This window comes from Sphaeramia orbicularis, chromosome 16 (genome assembly GCF_902148855.1).
Source record: "Sphaeramia orbicularis chromosome 16, fSphaOr1.1, whole genome shotgun sequence".
NCBI lineage: Eukaryota > Metazoa > Chordata > Actinopteri > Kurtiformes > Apogonidae > Sphaeramia > Sphaeramia orbicularis.
In genome coordinates, this window is record NC_043972.1 from 30,602,882 (window position 1) to 30,620,754 (window position 17,873).

At 37.1% G+C, this 17,873-nt stretch overlaps 1 protein-coding gene across 1 annotated transcript; it reads right to left on the bottom strand.

The window, feature by feature from the left end:
• Window positions 1-10,062: 10,062 nt before the first annotated feature.
• LOC115436343 (zinc finger protein 208) lies at window positions 10,063-17,870 on the bottom strand. The gene is made up of 2 exons (XM_030159189.1): window positions 17,530-17,870; window positions 10,063-15,372 (listed from the first exon to the last, which is right to left on the bottom strand). The coding sequence occupies exons 1-2, from the start codon at window positions 17,630-17,632 to the stop codon at window positions 10,967-10,969; spliced, it is 4,509 nt and encodes a 1,502-aa protein (XP_030015049.1). The 5' UTR covers window positions 17,633-17,870; the 3' UTR covers window positions 10,063-10,966.
• Window positions 17,871-17,873: the final 3 nt, after the last annotated feature.

Genomic DNA, 17,873 nt, shown 5'->3' on the forward strand with positions numbered 1-17,873 from the left:
ATGGTGTGGAAATGATAATAAAAATGTATTATTTCCTCTCGGTCATACCCCACTGTTGGAGACCATTATCATTTCTAATTGAGACCATTATCATTATGATTATGTAAAATAACCACCATTACTTCAAATAATTGCAATATTATGATTACACAATAATTATGAGGGACTTGTACTAGCACTCCATTCAGTATTAGAACTCAAGTCACATCACACACGAGGATAGATAATAATAATAATAATAATAATAATAATGATGTTGATAATAATAAATGAAACATGGGGCAGTTTGTTTTGGATCCACAAAGACCTGAAAGTGGAGGAAGAAGAAGAAGAAGAGATGATAACAGCTCAACAAAGTAAGATCGGAGCTTTTTCAGATGCCTCTTTAATCTGTTTCTTCAGGGAGGAAAACATGAGGATAATTTACACACAGTTTACACATTAGTCTGTACTAAAACGGTAGAGTTGGATTGTCACACTATTGTGGTAAATATGTTGGTTTTGCTGTGATTTAATGTGTAGTTTTTACAGCTTTTACAACTATGTTCTGCATTCATCAGTTAAGGAATTGTATATATTACCATCAATAATCACAGTAACAGGTTTTACTACAGTGAATTAATCTCATCAGTTGTAGTGATGGTTATATAGTGTTTGCATATTTGTGTGAAGTATGAAAGAAAAGTGACTGGCTTTAAGGAAAACGTACATTGGTTTTGAGTGGAAATTTGGGTTTTAACACAGAAGTTTGAAGTTTATGAAGACAAGTATGTAGTTGTATAGCTAGTCACTTTTCCACTGGACACATGTGCAAAACTTAACCGATATTTACAAAATGTCAAAAAAAAACCAGAAGTGCATAATGTCTGTTTTTCCATGAAATCACAATGTGATGATTTCTTTATTTATTATGGCGACATGTCAGTAGAAGCCATTCCATAAACATGGCAACGAACATAAATATCCATTGTTTTAAATCTAGAATGCTTGTTACCCCTCTATCCTGTACTAAATTCAAAAATGATTCAGTTTCCTGGTGTGTCCACACATACTGCACAATGTTTGTTTTAAAACTCTTCTTTTTTGCTTATTGTAACATCCATCAACATCCTTTTTTTTGTTCACGTGACTCTATTTGCACAAAAAGGTCTTTCCATTGCAGTTTTGCATGATATACCAATTCTCCTACACCTGAAAAACCCCCTCTTGCCAGTGCAAAAACTTTTTATCAAAAAATGAGAGTTTTGGTGAAATTGTCGTTTTTCCATTGGGCAAATTTTCATGCGCAAGTTATATTTGCACAATTTGAAGGTCAATGGAGAAGTGACCACTGTTGAGAGTTTTATGAAGTGGGTATTTGAGAATACATTGTGTCATAGCAGTGGATAAAAATGGTGAAAACTGCAAGTTGTTGAGTCCATTCTAAAATATGAAATACAGCCTGAAAAAGTAAACATGGACAATGTGCACATCACTAATACTCATCCCCGTCTGGTTATGCAAATGGTATAAACATGCATATCATCACATTCCTAAAAAAAATAATTGAGTATTTGATGATTTAGGAAAAAAAATAAATAAATTTTTCTTTTTGTCAAAAAAATTACTTTGGTGATTATTTTGGAAAGGTGACAGGATATAAAGACATGACTGACTCAAAGTTTAACAAAATGAAAATATTTTAAGTCATTTCCTGATGTTTTCTAGTCAACATTGACTTTCAGTTCTATTGTTCTTCCATGAGGAGTTTTTATTATCCTGCCCCCCGAAGGGGAGGCAAGGGGTATTGTTATTGGTACGGTTTGTTTGTTTGTTAACACTCAAGCAGCAAAACTATTGGCTGAATTCATAGCAAATTAGGTGTATAGATTGCCAGTGACCTAGAATAGATGTCAATACATTTTGGGAAAAGTAGATAAAAGTTCAATTTTTTAGGAATTTTTTAAATCTTTTTTTTTTCCCATTTACTGATAATGGACAAAATTTCACATGTCTGTAGCAACAAATTATGGGTTGAATTCATACCAAATTGACTTTATAGATTGCCAGTGACCCAGAATGGATCTCATTACATTTTGGGAACAGTAGGTCAAAGTTCATATTTTTAATGAATTTTTAAAATGTTCCCATTTACTTATAATAGACGAAATATGTGTGTGGGGTGGGGTTTGTTGTGCCTGGCACCACTTGTTAAACTTGCATTGGTGTTGCTGTATTTGCGTTCCAGGCGTAGTTTACCTATGTGTGTCAGAGCTTTGGTATTTGTGTCGCAGCCTGATCATTGTGCTGTAACTGTTCCATCACAGACATGATCTGGTACACAGCTTAGGCCTGCAGTCGTTCAGTCTGAGCTGCTGTGAATTGCTGGTATTTATGGATGCTTTATTGATCCTACGCACACTGACTCACAGCCTATTATAACTGGACCTCAGTTGTCAAAGACCACCTGGGTGTGTATGCAGCGAAAGAGGCCGGTCGTTGAAAACATGTCCAGATATATTTTACCCAGTGGACTTGATTCTTCATAAACACATGATGACAGCAACAGACTGTGGAGATATTTGATTTCCCTGGAGGGATAAATGAAGACGACTTTATCTGAGTTTTAAGATACGATACGAGTTTGTATTCCTTTATGGCATCAATTTTGATACAACCTTTGAATTTACTCTGAGCTTTTAAGAAAATCTAAATGATGAGTAAATGAAATATAGGAAAATACCAAATTTTCACTGAAAAACGTAAAATGCAGAGAATAATATTATAATAAATAGTGATAAATCACATAGAAATTGTAAAATTTACAACTTGTGTACAAGAACTGATCATAAAATCCTGAAATCCTGCTTTGGTTACATACAATCTCAAAAAATACTACCGCCAATAATGATTCCAATCAGCACTATCACAACAATCACTGTCACTATTTATGTAGAAACTGAATTTCCATTTCTAGTTTCCAACAAAAAGGTGGTCCTGTAGCTTTTGTTCACTTTAGATGGTGGTGCTCGCTGAAGTTTAACAAAACAGACACAATGCACACATACAACAAACACTTTTTTTTTTATTAGTGATAGTTAACAAGACAATGTGGACAGAAAAACAACAACAACAACAACACATAAAGGGAAAATCAAACAAATAAAGAAACAAACTAAAAAAAACAACAACGACAGAGTATTGACAAACAACGACAACATCATATTACAATGAAAAGGATCATAAATGTAAATAGCAACTAAACAATATAGCTTGGTTAGGGGCGATAGGGAAAAGGAGAAGAGGGGGGGTGAATGAAAGTGAGAGAGGGGGAGTGAGGGGGAAAATAATAACTGTTGCAATAATATAAAAATATATAATAATAATACCAGTAGCCTAATTTGCTAGTATTACTGTGGCGGCGGTAGCAGCGGAGGCAGTCACAATACAACAATGAGTTAAATAATTTAATATTTATAATAATGTATTTGTATCAGTTACTATCTGTTTTGAGTTTATATGAATCAATTTAAACTAATATGACTATGGGGGGAGGGAGAGTGGCGGGGGGGGGGGGGGGGGGGGTAGCCCAGCACACAGAGCCTGAGGAGGGGAGGACACCATCAACCCCCCACACAACCCCCAGCACCCCCAGCAGCACAGTCACATGACAAACACTTGTAATGCCAAATGTATCGTACATAGTTAAAGTGGCAGAGTCGCCTCACTTGATATGACAATACTGTGAAATGTAATTTCATCTGGTGTTCTTGTAACAAAATTGACTTTAAAACTGCAATTTCAGAAATGATTCACAGGTAAACCCTGTTAGAAAAAAAAGAGATAAAACAGAAATGATATAAGACATGTTAGTCTTTGTTCTTTATTAAAGTGTAATAGTATTTGAAGTATATGTCAATTTTTTATTTTTTTTTTATTCTTTTTATTCTTATTGAGTCGGTTTTAACCTTTTCTTTTATCTGCTGGTTTCATTTACTCAACATCAAAAATAAAAACAGACTCCAGGGTATTGAAAGGTGTGCAACAGAATTGCAGGAGTGACCTTGAATAATCTCACACACCTGCATAAGGTCAGAACTCTGAATAAGGCCTGATTGGTCCTGAATGGCCCCGCCCACCCTCTACGGTCTGAGTTGACACTGCTTCAGACTGGTCACAGATACGCCCTACCACGTGGCAGGACCAACAGACCCAACAACTCTTTTATTCCTGCTGCTGTCAGGCTCCTGAATTGTGAATAGTGTGTGAATTGTGTTTTTGTATTGTATCTGTCATTTGTTTTTGATGTGTGTACTGCTGGCTGCACAATAATTTGCCCCTAGGAGATAATAAAGTATACTGACAGTCAATAGAAACTTTGAGGTAGAAATGTCTGCATATTTCTACTTGTAGGGGGGTTGTAGTTATTCAGTGTGGATTTATTGATGACTTAGTGCTCGGGTAGTTGAGATAATGATGAGTTGTCATGTTGTCACGGTTCATTGCACATGGGTTGGTCTCTTTGCAAAAGTGGACCAAATACACATTGAGCAATACTCAGTGGGTATCTGCACAATTTGAGGATTGGTTTTGAAGGCCTATTTAAAGGCCCAAAAAAGCCCACCATTGTTAGTCCAGTGAACAGCATCATGCCACGTCTATCACGAGAACAAAGTCTCCGGGCGCTGGGTATGGTGGAGGCCGGTTTGAGCCACAGTGAAATAGCCAGGCGTATGGGCAGCTGATCCAGGCACTACAGCAAGAATGGAATAGGACTCCGCAGGACACCATCTGACGCCCAGTCCGAAGCATTCGCCAATGGATCGCCGCCTGCATCGAAGCAAACGGAGGCCATACCTCGTATTGACTGTTATGACTTTGTGTTTGGCAGGCGCCATTTTCTTTTGTTAAGTTTTTTGTTTTAAAATTATTCTTGAAACTTTAGATTTTTGTTTCTGTATGCCAATATCCTAAACAAATGATTTATATGAAAACATTCCAGTTTAGGGTTTCAAAATAAAAATTATGTCGAAAAATATGGTCTCAAAGTTTTCATTGACTGTGAGTGTACCTTGAACCTATTTGGAAGTTATTATCTGTCACTGTCATCCTGTCAGTAACATGTTTAATATGAAGCAAATGCATCTGTGTTACGTCAACAATGCCCATATTACACTCAAAACACTCCCACTCCCAGTATTTATGCTTGTGGCCATCAGTTTCTTGAACCTCACTACTGTCCACCTCCTGCCCTGTTTCTGATTGTGCTGTTTCTAACTGAGCATCATGAAATGGATCAGATCCTGCTGTGACAGATCATTCTGGACGGACCTGTCCACATTCTGACTCTTCAGCGTTACATTGATTCTCCACCGCAGCATCCTCACTGGCCTTCCCATCGTCTATTTCTGACTCCTCCTCAACACAAACTACAACACATTTCTTCCTCATCTTCTTTTTTCTCATGTTACTTCTAAAAACTAATTTCTTGAATCTTTTGCACAAACCAGTGGATCCAATGGAAACCCTCAGATGTTTTTTCCATGTACAGTCACATTTCCAGATTGTGAAAATGTTTTCCAACAGATTGTGCAAACATATGCTTTCGCACCCGTGTGAATATCGCACAGTGATGTGGAAACTCCTGTTGCCAACAGTGCAATTATGGATCCTGTGACTGTGACCTTACAAGTTGTCACGTTCATAAAATAATTGCCCGAGTCATTTTTCAGGAAACACAAAAAAACCTAACCAGCCAATATTTGATTTTTGCCAAAAACTGAATCAGGAAAGTATTTCAGGAAGGTAATGATGTGTATATTTAGCGATGTTCTGTCTGCAAAGCCTTTGGCAGAAGTTACACAACAAAAATGACATTGTTTATGGAGATCAACATGACATCTTGGAGGTTTTGCTTTTCATATGTGAACTTTAAAGTGACCGATTATTCATGGTTTTCTGGGTCAGTATATAATTGAGGAACCCTTTGAGTTACCTTTTACAGGGTAACATAGTTGACAGGTATAGTTGACATTTTTGCTGTTTTCAGACCTAAAATCAACATAACCATAACACCACATGGCATTTTTACAGAAAGATTCTCCTAAATATCATATATACAATTGAGTAAAACTGAAAGTTATTTATAAAGATATTGTAGTAAAACTGTTGGCATAAGAGTGCGATAAATCCACACTTGACTCACACACTACTTTATATTAAATAACTAAGAAACAGGAGAAAGAACATACCTTGGAGTCTTGCCAGTATTTTCTTCAGGAGGAAATGACATCATGTGGAGTAGGTCACGTGACTTGGAATTAACACACTTCCTTCAGAGGTGTGTTTGTAATGGGTAACTTAGTTGAAAGTGATTTCTCAGACACAGATACAACTTGTTATTTTCCATATAAAATCTGATATATTGCCAAAAAATAAATATCTGTCATGATTATCTCAACTTAATAAAACGAACACAATCCAAACAATTTTTGAATAAGCTCATTTTATTATTATTTAGATAATTAGAAGGAGGTTGTTTTTAAATTTGGTTATTTAGTTGACATTTTAGTATATCCAGTCACTTATTTATTTATTAATCATTTATTAATAAGTGATTGTTTCTGTAATTAAATAATTATGGAATTTTTTTTAAGACATGATCATAATGAACATAAAAAACATTAGTTCACAGGTGTCAAACATGTGGCCCGGGGGCCAAATTCAGCCCGCCAAAGGGTCCAGTCCGGCCCTTGGGATGAATTTGTGAAATGCAAAAATTACACTAAGATATTAACAATCCTTTTAGTTCAGGTTCCACATTCAGACTAATTCACTCTCATGTGGGCAGGACCATTAAAATACTATCATAATAACATATAAATAATAACAACTCCAAATGTTTCTCTTTGTAAATGTAAATATTTTCATGTATTTGCACTAAAACAAAGTATAATTCCACAAAAAATATGAATAACCTGAACAAATATGAACAATCTGCAATATCTTAAGGGAAGTAAGTACAATTTTAACAAGATTCTGTCTGTTACTAAATGTTTGGTGCATTTGTAGGTCCACTGTGATCTGTACGTTATAATGTAAATGTGTAAATGATAAACTGAGACAGAATATTGTTAAAATTACACTTATTTTTTCAGTTTATTCATGTTATTCACATTGTTTGAAAGGATAGTTTGTAGATGTAAATCGTTTCATAATGTAAATTTACTTTTTTTTGCTCTGAAACACAGAGAAAAGTTTGGAATTGACATTATTTATATATTATATTATATTGTTATATAGGATATATCATTTTACTGATTTGGTCCACCTCAGATCAAATTTAGCTGAATGTGGCCCCTGAACTAAAATGACTTTGACACCCCTGCATTAGTTGTTGTTTTTTTTACTTTTAATAATGATGTATGCAAGATATATCCCATGGACTCTACAGTCCCTCAATTACATATTGACCCTTCAAACAAATGACAACTCCCAATCTGGACACTCATACTTTATATGTTTCATATTTGGGACACTATGATTTTTGTGGCGTGCTGATATTCTGGTTTTCATGTAGCCGTTGGTGTTTTTTGAATGAAATGTAATATGTATACACTTGGTCACACACCAGTCAACCATGTCTAGGGGTCATCTGGGCTCAAACAGATGCAGCATCCTTTAAGCCTGAGGTGCTCATTTGTGATGAAGCACTCATGTCAGACCACTCCGTATTACCAGCTGTGTCCACACCTCTGACTTCTCCATCATCTTGTCTCCCAGAACCCAGGTCTGCTGTAGGGTCTGTTTGCAGTCTCCGCTTTTCCCTCCTCCTCCTGATCCACAGTGTGCTGGTGCAGGTGAATCTTAAAAACCTCCCACTGGGGAAACCTCTGTCCAGTCTTCACAATCAACAGTAGTTCCTCTTCTAAAGAATAGAAAGAACTTTAAACTACCCAATCAAACACGTCAAATTCAGGTCAATGGAAGGAATTCACCTGGAAAAATATTATCAGATTTTTCATTACCCCCAAATTACAACAAATACAAAAGGACCTACCGAGTTATGGGAACTGTTGGAGAAAATGTGGGAACGCCCTTGCAGACCATTTTCACATTTTCTGGGACTGTCCAAGAATTAGGCCTTACTGGACTGAAATGATGAAAATGATTAACATTATAATGGGGTTTGAGATTAAACATGATTTCTGCACAGTTTATCTTGGAAATCTACCACCCACAGTCAACTCTGGAGACAAATACCTGATTAATATAATGATGGCAGCCTGTAAAAAAGCCATAACAGGAAAATGGCTGAGCGAAGAACCCACAACAAAAAAGGAATGGATTGGAATTATTAAAGAAATATACAATATGGAAAAACTAACTTTCTCCTTGAACCATAAATTGGACAAATTTACTAATTACTAGTGATGGGACTTTTGATTCTTTGAAGGGAGCCGTTCAACCAGGAGCCGTTCACTGAAAAGAGCCGTTCAAAAGACTGGCTCTTTTATGTTTTTTGCATTATTTTGAAACACCAATGTTTTAATGACTAAATAGGCTACATGTGATAATTGACATTACATTTTAAAGGTGTTTAACTAGCGCAGCAGTGAATATTATCTTACCGTAAAAAAGAATAGTTAGTTCAAATGTGTGGGCGAAATCCATGACATGAGAGGTGACATTAGGCAAATGCTGGAATTTGACAAAAAATATCACGGTACATTATGTGGACTAGTCTGTAGTCTAAAAATGAAGAGGAAAATAAAACATTTTCTTATGAAATAACATTTTATTCTCCACAAAACAAGAACAATAAATGTGTGTAAACATACGGAAAAAATTGCAAAAAACACAACAGTGATTAATCACTGCAATTACTTAAATACCTGAACTATAGTGTAATTCTCAGAACAAGAACAGTATGTTGGTAAATTGACAGGCAATCTGACACTCCCTCCTTAAAAAAAATTTAAAAAAATAAAAAAAATGAACAGCTCTTTACAAAGACTCGGTTCCCATCGTTCATTTCAAAGATCCGTTCAAAAGATTCGATTCGTTCGTGAACATCATATCACTACTAATTACTGGCTAAAATGGACATCTAACCCAGAAGATGTGATGTCCCAATGGGACAACACCTTGTTTTTTTTCATGAGAAGTACACATATATGTCAACATCTGTGTGTTTTACTATCAACATGTGTAAATATGCATTCCAGAAAAATGTGCACAAATGTTGATGAAAAGGATGGATGTAATTATGTCAGCAGGTTTACGGGACAAGATCTGATGCAACATGAGAATATACGTATGTGAATGATCTGACATGGACTGAAACAAGACAATAACCAAACTAGCTCAACCCTCTTATTATGATGGGATAACATCATGACTCATTGACCCACTTTTTTATTGTTGTACTTTAAGTTTTTGATACTGCCCTGTCTGCGCTTGTTGACGTCTCTTGTTTTGTATCTTTACTTTTTTGTTTTACTCTCTGCTTGTTATAAAACGTAAAATCTGTTAAAAATGAAGTATAAAAAAAAAAAGAAAGAACTTTAGACTTCAGCACTACAGGAAGACATGCAATTTCACACTCGTTTTGGAGTGAATGAGTATAAACAGTAAACTACCTTGGGATAATTATTTTGTGGAGCTCCAAATGAAATGATCCCGTCCAGTATGAAAAAGGTTATTACTAATCAAGTTAATTCTTTTCTTTCAGCAGTGAAAATAGACAGGCTGTGAATGAAGAGCCAGAGATGTCAATATTAAATAAATGAGTAAACATAATAGATCTCTACCATCATTAAAACAGCTGAAAAACATTGTAAACATTTCTTTGTAGCATCATTTGTGTCTGTTAATAAACTCTAAATGTGAGGAATAAGAGTTAAATGGATTAAAAATATATTGACTTTTATTTAAACCTCACTCAAAATAACTCATCCATCATGGTATTTTTAGTGCAGTAAATACTAATTTTACATGTGATGTTGCACATCCTTTCTGTTAACTAGTACTATTACCTACAAACACCTTTGGTATCAAACATGCATTAATCACACAACTCAGTGTTTCACATTAATGCATTTATTTTCAACCTTTAGGGACTTCTTCATATCAGAAACATGTTAATCAAGTAAAGGATATACTGGTCATCTAAGGGAAAAAAAGAATTTCATAAATTAGAAGAGCAAAGTAACATCTCTACAATATAAAGTCATATTTCCACGGAATGAAACATACAGCAACAAAAATCTCTATTCTATAAAGTAATGAACAGCCTTTCCACAAAATGGAAATGTAACACTGAAGTAAAGATTACATTAGAGTTTATAAATTCATTAATGTACAAATGCAGGTCACAACTGTGTTAAATTTGTGAGATCTTTTAAAACGGTAGCGAGTTGAAACAGTGCACATTTGTTTTTGTCTGCCAACAAGTCAATCAGCTGAAACTCACACATGTCAAATGTCTGCAGCAATATTAGTTTTGTGTCCTGTACACTTTTGAGGCAAATAGTGTGACAAAAATACAGTTTTTTGACATTTTGAATAAGCCATTACCTGAACTATAAGTAATCACATGCATTGTATTTTATATAGCATTATATCAACTGCTCCGCATCAGCCTTGGAGAGATTCAATTGTTCAAGTTGAGATAACAGGGGCAAATTAGCTGCAGGTTCAGAAACACACTTTGAACATGTCAATCTACATTTATAAGCATTGAATATATTATTACATTTGTACATGTGTTAATCCAGTGTAAAGAAATGCATGATAGGAGAAACTAAACAGCTTTGACCATTTTTACGTATTAACACCAAGTAATATAGAGAGAAAATGTCAAAGAACCAGTATAAACAATGATTTAACAGAGTTTTGCAGCTTAATATAGTGAAGTAGTTTTGCCACCACAAAAAAAAAAAAAAAAACATTAAAAAAAACCTCCACAAAGTACAGTGTCTGCCACTTATTTCTGTTCCGTTTTACTTGAGTATGTTCCTCTGGCGTGTTCAACATAGTGCTGGTGCAAATCAGTTTCTTGACAAAAAGTAGCTCCACATTCAAGACAAGTAAGGCCATAAGTTTCTCCTGATAAGAAAGCAGCAGAGGCATCACTGTGTCTTTTAGAACCACCAGTACATTCCTGGTGATGGTCAATAAGGTCCTGTATTTCACTGAAGGTCCTTGGGCAAACAGAGCAATGATAGGAGTCACTGGTGCACTGCTGAGTTTCGTGTTTTTGCAGTGCAGCTGCGAAAAGGAAGGCTTTGCCACAGCGTTGGCACTTATGGCTACTTTGTGACTGGCTTTCTGGGGTCGTCACTGGTTGGTTCAGTGTTGAGGAGGAAAGTGAGTCTGCCCTGTTGTCAGCAGATAGGGGGTTGGGTTTTAGAGGCTTTACGGTCATAGCAGCGCTGAGCCTAAAGCGAACCTCATTTGGGAGACGGCCACGGACTTCATCGTGCCAGATGAGGTGTTGTTGCAGTTGATTCTCTGTCCAAAACCCGTTGCAGCAGAGAGCACAAGAAAAGGGCCGACTTTTGGATTTTGTTTTATGAGTTCCTAGATTTTCTTCTGTTTGGAAAGCTTTCCCACACTTATCACACTTGAAGAGACACTTGGCTGTATGCTCAGACAGACGGCTAACAGGTGGAGAAACCTCAGCTTCCACCATTTGGATCTCCTGTTTAGGTTCCAGAGGTGCCTCCTGATGCACTTTTGTACGGTCGATAGGTGCACACGCAGAGTTAATATAAGCGTTTGATTTAACAGGTATGTGATCTGGTCCGATTTTCTTCACTCCTGTTGCTACAGCGATAGTTTTCTTTGCAACAGCATGACTGTTCATCACTGTAGTACCATCTACAGCTGATGCCTCTTGTGGCTTTTTCACATCACAGCTCAACTGTTTTTTCTTCTCTAAGCCAATCTTTTTTCTGCCTTTTGAGTGTGCCTGCCATTTGTGGGCTCGCAGGCCTCTGGATTTGGCAAAGGTCATAGAGCAGATAGGACACTGATAAACTTTTGGCTTTAGTACCGGTGAAACAGATTTGCTCTCACTGAGGTCGATGTCACCCTCTTCTGGAAACTGGTCCATTGAGCTACCGTGTTCACTTTCAAAGTGATCAGCTACAAGTGAATCTTGCTCAAACGGCTGGATACTTTCCAGACATGAAAACTCTGACTTCTCTGGCATGCTTTTACTCTCCACACTTTTCTCTGGATCAGGCTCTGACTCAGTGCTTTGACATTGAGGATTAAACATCTGATGGCGCTGAAGAACACAATGGTTAAAAAACTGTTTGCCACATTTGTTGCACTTGAAAGGTCCACTTTCTGTTTTGTTGTTTCCAGCATTTGCCTCGTCATCTTTTCCTAAAGAATGTGAAAACTTCTTGTCTTTGTGCCATCGTTTGTGGGAGCCGAGGGCTGAGTTGGACATAAATCTCCTACCACACTCTGAACAGTGAAACAATCCTTTAGTTGATTCTTCCTGTTTAGGTTTCTTAAGCAAAGACATCGTCAGTTTTGCTTTTGTTAATGAGTTGGAACCTTCAGCGTGAACCCTTTTATGAAAATTCAGAGCTCCAATCACTGAAAAGCTTCTGTCACAAGTTTTGCATTTGTATTTTAAATCTGACGTTTTTTCTGAGCTCCACATTGCAGCGTTTTCTTCTTCAGTTTCCATTTCACTCTTTATTTTTGTGTTATCAATACAATGCTGTGCACTGGGGTCCGGTGTGCCTACATTCACACTAGCCTTGGGTGATTCAGGAATGTTTTGATTTTCTAAGTGCTCTGCCTTAGAATCAATGACCTGATTTTCTTTTTTAGTGCAAAGTTTTTGATGGGCTCGTAAGGATGACTTGCTGTTGAAATGTGCAAAGCATGTTGAGCACTGCAGATCTTCTAATGTTACAGCAGACTTCTGAGATGGTGGTGAGTGGCCAGTCTCATAACCATGGCTCTTCATATGGAACTGAAGGGCTTTAGCCCGTGAAAACAGCTTCCCACAGTCAGGACAGCTGTACGTGTTCTTCTTCAACTGCTCCACCTGATGCTGGAAAGACTTAATAGGCGGTGGGAGTAACTGGTCATTATGCACAACTTGGTGCCTCAGGAGACTAGAAAAAAGACGAAACGTCCTGTTGCAGAGTTCGCATTTGTGATTTCCATTTTCATGTTTCCTCATGTGCAGTGCCATAATGCCCTTGTGACGAAATTTTCTACCACATACTGGACATGCAACCTTAACAGGGGAGCGTGAATGTCCATTAACGGAGTGCAAAGTTCCCACAAAGCCTTTCCTTAGCCTCAGGTCTACACACTGTGTCTGACTCTGCTTATGGTGAGAGTAAGCACCTAAAGACCAAAAACCCTTCCCACACTGTTCACAATGATAAATCTTTGGTCCTAGAAGGGTTTTCTTTGGATTGTACTCTTTCTTAGATGCTGAAATATTCTCCTTCTTCTGCGCAGAACAAATTTTCATATGATTAAAAAGGTTAGCTGCATGTGAATAGGACATCACGCAGTCTGGACATTGGAACTGTTTTCTTTTTGGGTGATGCAACTGATGGGAGACTAATGCAGACAAACGTGAGAAGCTTTTACCACATTCGTCACATGTCAAATTGCTTTTCTCTTCTCCCTCTGTCTGCTGAAATGCATTATTACTTACGGTCTCATCCTTGTGTATCTGTATGTGACTGCAATGTGATGCATAGCTATTGTTTTGTTGACCACACGTACCACATGTGTAAACTGCTGCTGACTGACCTTGAGCCTGTTGTCGTCTCTTATGGACACCATGCCACATTCTGTGAACGCGCAGTGATGAAGCACTAGTAAACCATCGATAACACTCTGGGCAATCATAGCGCTCTGTGTTTTTACTTTCAGCTTCACTTTCTAACAGTTTGCTCAGGTCGTCAGCATGCTCAAAGTCAATCTGCACAATTTTTAGATCCATTTCTTGTTTAGAAATCAGACTAGAGGGAACATTACTGATGGTGTCATCTCTTATTTCTTGATCTGACTCACAGAGCAACTCTAGATCAGGATTCAGGTCTTGTGCAGGCTCGTCTTCAGACTCACTTGCACTGATCACCTTCACAATTAAGTCCCCAGGTTCATAACTCTCCAAGTCTTCATCAGTCTCATTAACATGGGGGTCTTCTTCAGCCATATGGGTAGAAAGGACATTCACTGAAACTACTTCTTCCTCCATCTGGCCCATCTCTTTACTTTGACTTTCCAGAATATTCTGATGATTAAGTTGAGGTAGTAGCGAGGTGTGCATGCGGGCCTCTTTCTCAGTTTCTCTGAAAACATCTGTGTGAATAAGTTCATGTGAGTGAAGCGCTGACGCCCTAGAAAACTTCAGCCCACAATCTTTACATGCAAATGATTTCTTCTGTAGCTGACATACTTGATGATGAAAAGACTTTGATGGGGTCTCGTCACTATGCGCAGTGCGTTGATGCCTGTAATAAAACGTCAATGTCATAAATACTTTTCCACATTCCTCACATGGGAACCTCTGTGCAGAATTATCTGAGTGATAAGTATGCCATCGCTGATGGTTGAAAAGCGCAATATGCCCACTGAAACTTTTATTACACTGACTACAGTAAAACTCATTACAGGTTTTCTTTGGTTTTTCCTTTGTCTCTTCTGGAGAACAAAGACTGTTGCGGCTAAATCGTTGGTGGGTTTTCAAGCGCATCAGAGCAGTAAAAGCTTTACCACATGAACACTTAAAAAGTTTATCACCAGCCTCTTCAGTCTGGTTTTCACTGGATTTTGCTTCAACCATCGGGTCCTCAGTGTTAAATGAATCTCCTGAACTCCTGCTTCGTGATTTTACTAACTTTTCCTCATGACAACGGCGATGTGCATCCAGAGCAGATGCACGAGAGTAAGTCCTCCCACAAGACTCGCACTGAAATGATTTCTTTTTCAAATGTTCAAGATCATGAAATACTGATTTGGAGGCTTGTCTGTGTGACCGCTGATGGTTGAGAAAGTGTCCGAGAACACCATACGACTTCCCACAATCTGGACATTCATAGGTGTGGTGCTTTGTTATCCCAGTGCCCATGTGTTCAAGAAAGTCCTTTTGTAGAGTTTGATGATGCTCCTTTTCCATGTGTGAACGGAAATCATTCAGCTCAACAAAGGAGAGTGAACATATATTACAGAAATTTGTTGTTTCACTGTCCTTTTCCATGCCATGTTTCAGGGTTTCATTCAACTGGTGATCTACAAACATGGAGAGGTTTTCTTGGGAATGCTGTTGGCAGTGCTTCAAGTAGGTTGCCTCCTCTCTGAAGGCTTCTCCACAATCCCGGCAACAGAAAACCCCTTCCCCTGGGAATAAAAAGGGAAAAAAGGAGGTCAAGGCCACACCTCTTTCCAGTGAAAAAAAACTACTCAAGGCATTCTTTTATTTTTAAGATGATTTGAGCAGACAGTATGAGCAAACAAAGAAACTACTTCCAAAAGAAATTACTAATATCTGGATTAAAGAATATACAATCAGTAAAAAATATTTCAGTCCACATCAGTAGCATTCCAGCATGTACAACTGTCTGCAGGAGTACTAAATACCATTTTTGTTGTGCAAAGATAATATTTTACTTAACCTTTCTTTTGAAGACTTTTGCTACCCAACTGACAAAAAGGCAAAGTCAAGACTGGCACAGTTTGAATAGGTTTAAATTTAATGGGATTACACAAGGAAGTACAAGAGAAGCAGCAACAATTAATATATCCAAAGACGGCCTTTAGGTGGCACTGCACAATCACATTTATGATGGTACAGTTGGTTTAGAGTTCAAGATTGGATATATTTAATGACAGTATAACTAGATTTCACAGAACATCTTGTCGACCCTTTTAAAATGATAAAAGCTTTTACTGGTGATTCCAAACACAAACCAAACCATTTCAGCCCAATATATGTTATTGCCACTTGTGACAGTACATCATCATTCAATGCAATGCAGCAGACTATAAAGGTGTGAACACAGCATTAGTGCACTGTCAATGAAAAATAAGGTCCATACAACTTTATTCGAAGGTGCCATAATAACTGACCCCAGTCATATAATCTTGTAAATTTATTATAGAGAACAGGGTTAAGTTTAAACGACCACTGTTGATTATATGTTTGAAAAGGAACATTTAATACAAACTACAGCTTATTCTGGACTTTATTATAAACTGCATACACTCCATTTAGAGCTGTTTTGTCTACAACATGAATATATCAGCCACTGTAAAACTGTGATGAAGCTATACATATTTTATCTTTAATTTGTCCTTTACAGTATAATACAGAGTGAGGAGAAAATATTAAACACACTAAGTAAATTGTCAGTTTTATGACACAGATAATAGTCCAGTTTAGTGCAGTAAATGTATTCTAAACTGTCACCATTGGCTTATTTCTCATTGTACTGGATTAAATTTTATCGTAAATGTCCAATAAACACTACATAGTTTCCAACACATATTCACAAAAATAGTCGCTGCTCTTAAACAGTAATGCAACTGATAAATATTTTATCCCTTCACACAAAGAATCGTCCTCCTAAAAGGTTAAATCTCCATGAACCTGAATTGATATAGCCTAGCTCTATCATATGTGGAGGTTACTAAGTCCTGCATGAAAATTTGACTGCTACAGACCTTGTTGGAGCTCAAAAAACTCATTGACTGCACATCTATAAAACACTAATATATATATATATATATATATATATATATATATATATATATATATATATATATAGTTTACATCATTATTTTAGCTTCCTAGACACATTTTAAGGGAAAATATTTCTATTTATTACAATTCTATGAAAGATTACAAATATTTCACTGTGTGAACTTACCATTTTTGATAGTAGATATTTTGACCTCAGACATTTCACCAGCTGTAACATTAAGGTTGCATTCAATGCTTTTGCATCATAGATGGATCTGTGTACTATAATAACTTAATGGCTTTCTGCAAGCTGCAATAGCTTAGTTTGAGCTGCATTACAGCATCCTTTTCCTGACAAAAATGTTTACTAATTCTACCATTTAATGTCAGCGCTGGCTCAGAAAAGTTTTAATCTATTAAATAACATATGCACACTGATCTAATGAGCATCGACTGACACGTTGCCCAAACAGAAAGGTTTTACTTAGCATGCACAGCACATATTTGATGAGAAACGCTTTTTGTATTTCGTTTAGGTTACATTATTTCTTGTGAGCTTAGTCTGGACTGTGAATTTGATCATTAAGGTACCCTATAATACCTATACATCTAATCGAACTACAATAACGTGAATGCTCACATTAACATGATACATTGTCACATCAATGCAGATGTGTTTCTACATTATTATGTTTGCATGTTCCTATTTGTGGAGGTCACTACGCCTGTTCGTACTAGAGGAGGAACCACACTTGTAAACTACTAGGAACGCTTGGGTTTGCATGTAAAACACTGAGGTCTAAGTGAATACTTACCTACAGGGGATCTCTTGTTAAATGTGCCATTGGGTCCGTCTCCCCTGCAGGACTCATTTCCAGCTCCGTCCTCTTCGAACGCCGCGGTAGTTGCCTCGTCCATCTTGGCGTGTCTGTGTTTGGTAACTGATGCTAATGCTAGCTTACACTAGCTAGTAGTCGTTCGCTTATCGGAGCCAGAGTTGTTTTTAAATATTCCTCTCGTCTGCGACCACACTGCACAGGAGAGGAGAGAAATTAACAAATACACTATCCTAATCTGTCACCACACAACAGCACACCATTGTGAAATGCATTTTTAGCAATACGAGAGATGATGAAATGCACAGCTAGCCTGTTTTCGC

Coding starts and splice junctions, on each gene's coding strand:
- LOC115436343 (XM_030159189.1), bottom strand. CDS start 17,632: ATGGACGAGGCAACTACCGCGGCGTTCGAAGAGGACGGAGCTGGAAAT. Junction 15,373..17,529: donor TAACAAGAGATCCCCTGTAG/GTAAGTATTCAC, acceptor TTTTATTCCCAG/GGGAAGGGGTTTTCTGTTGC.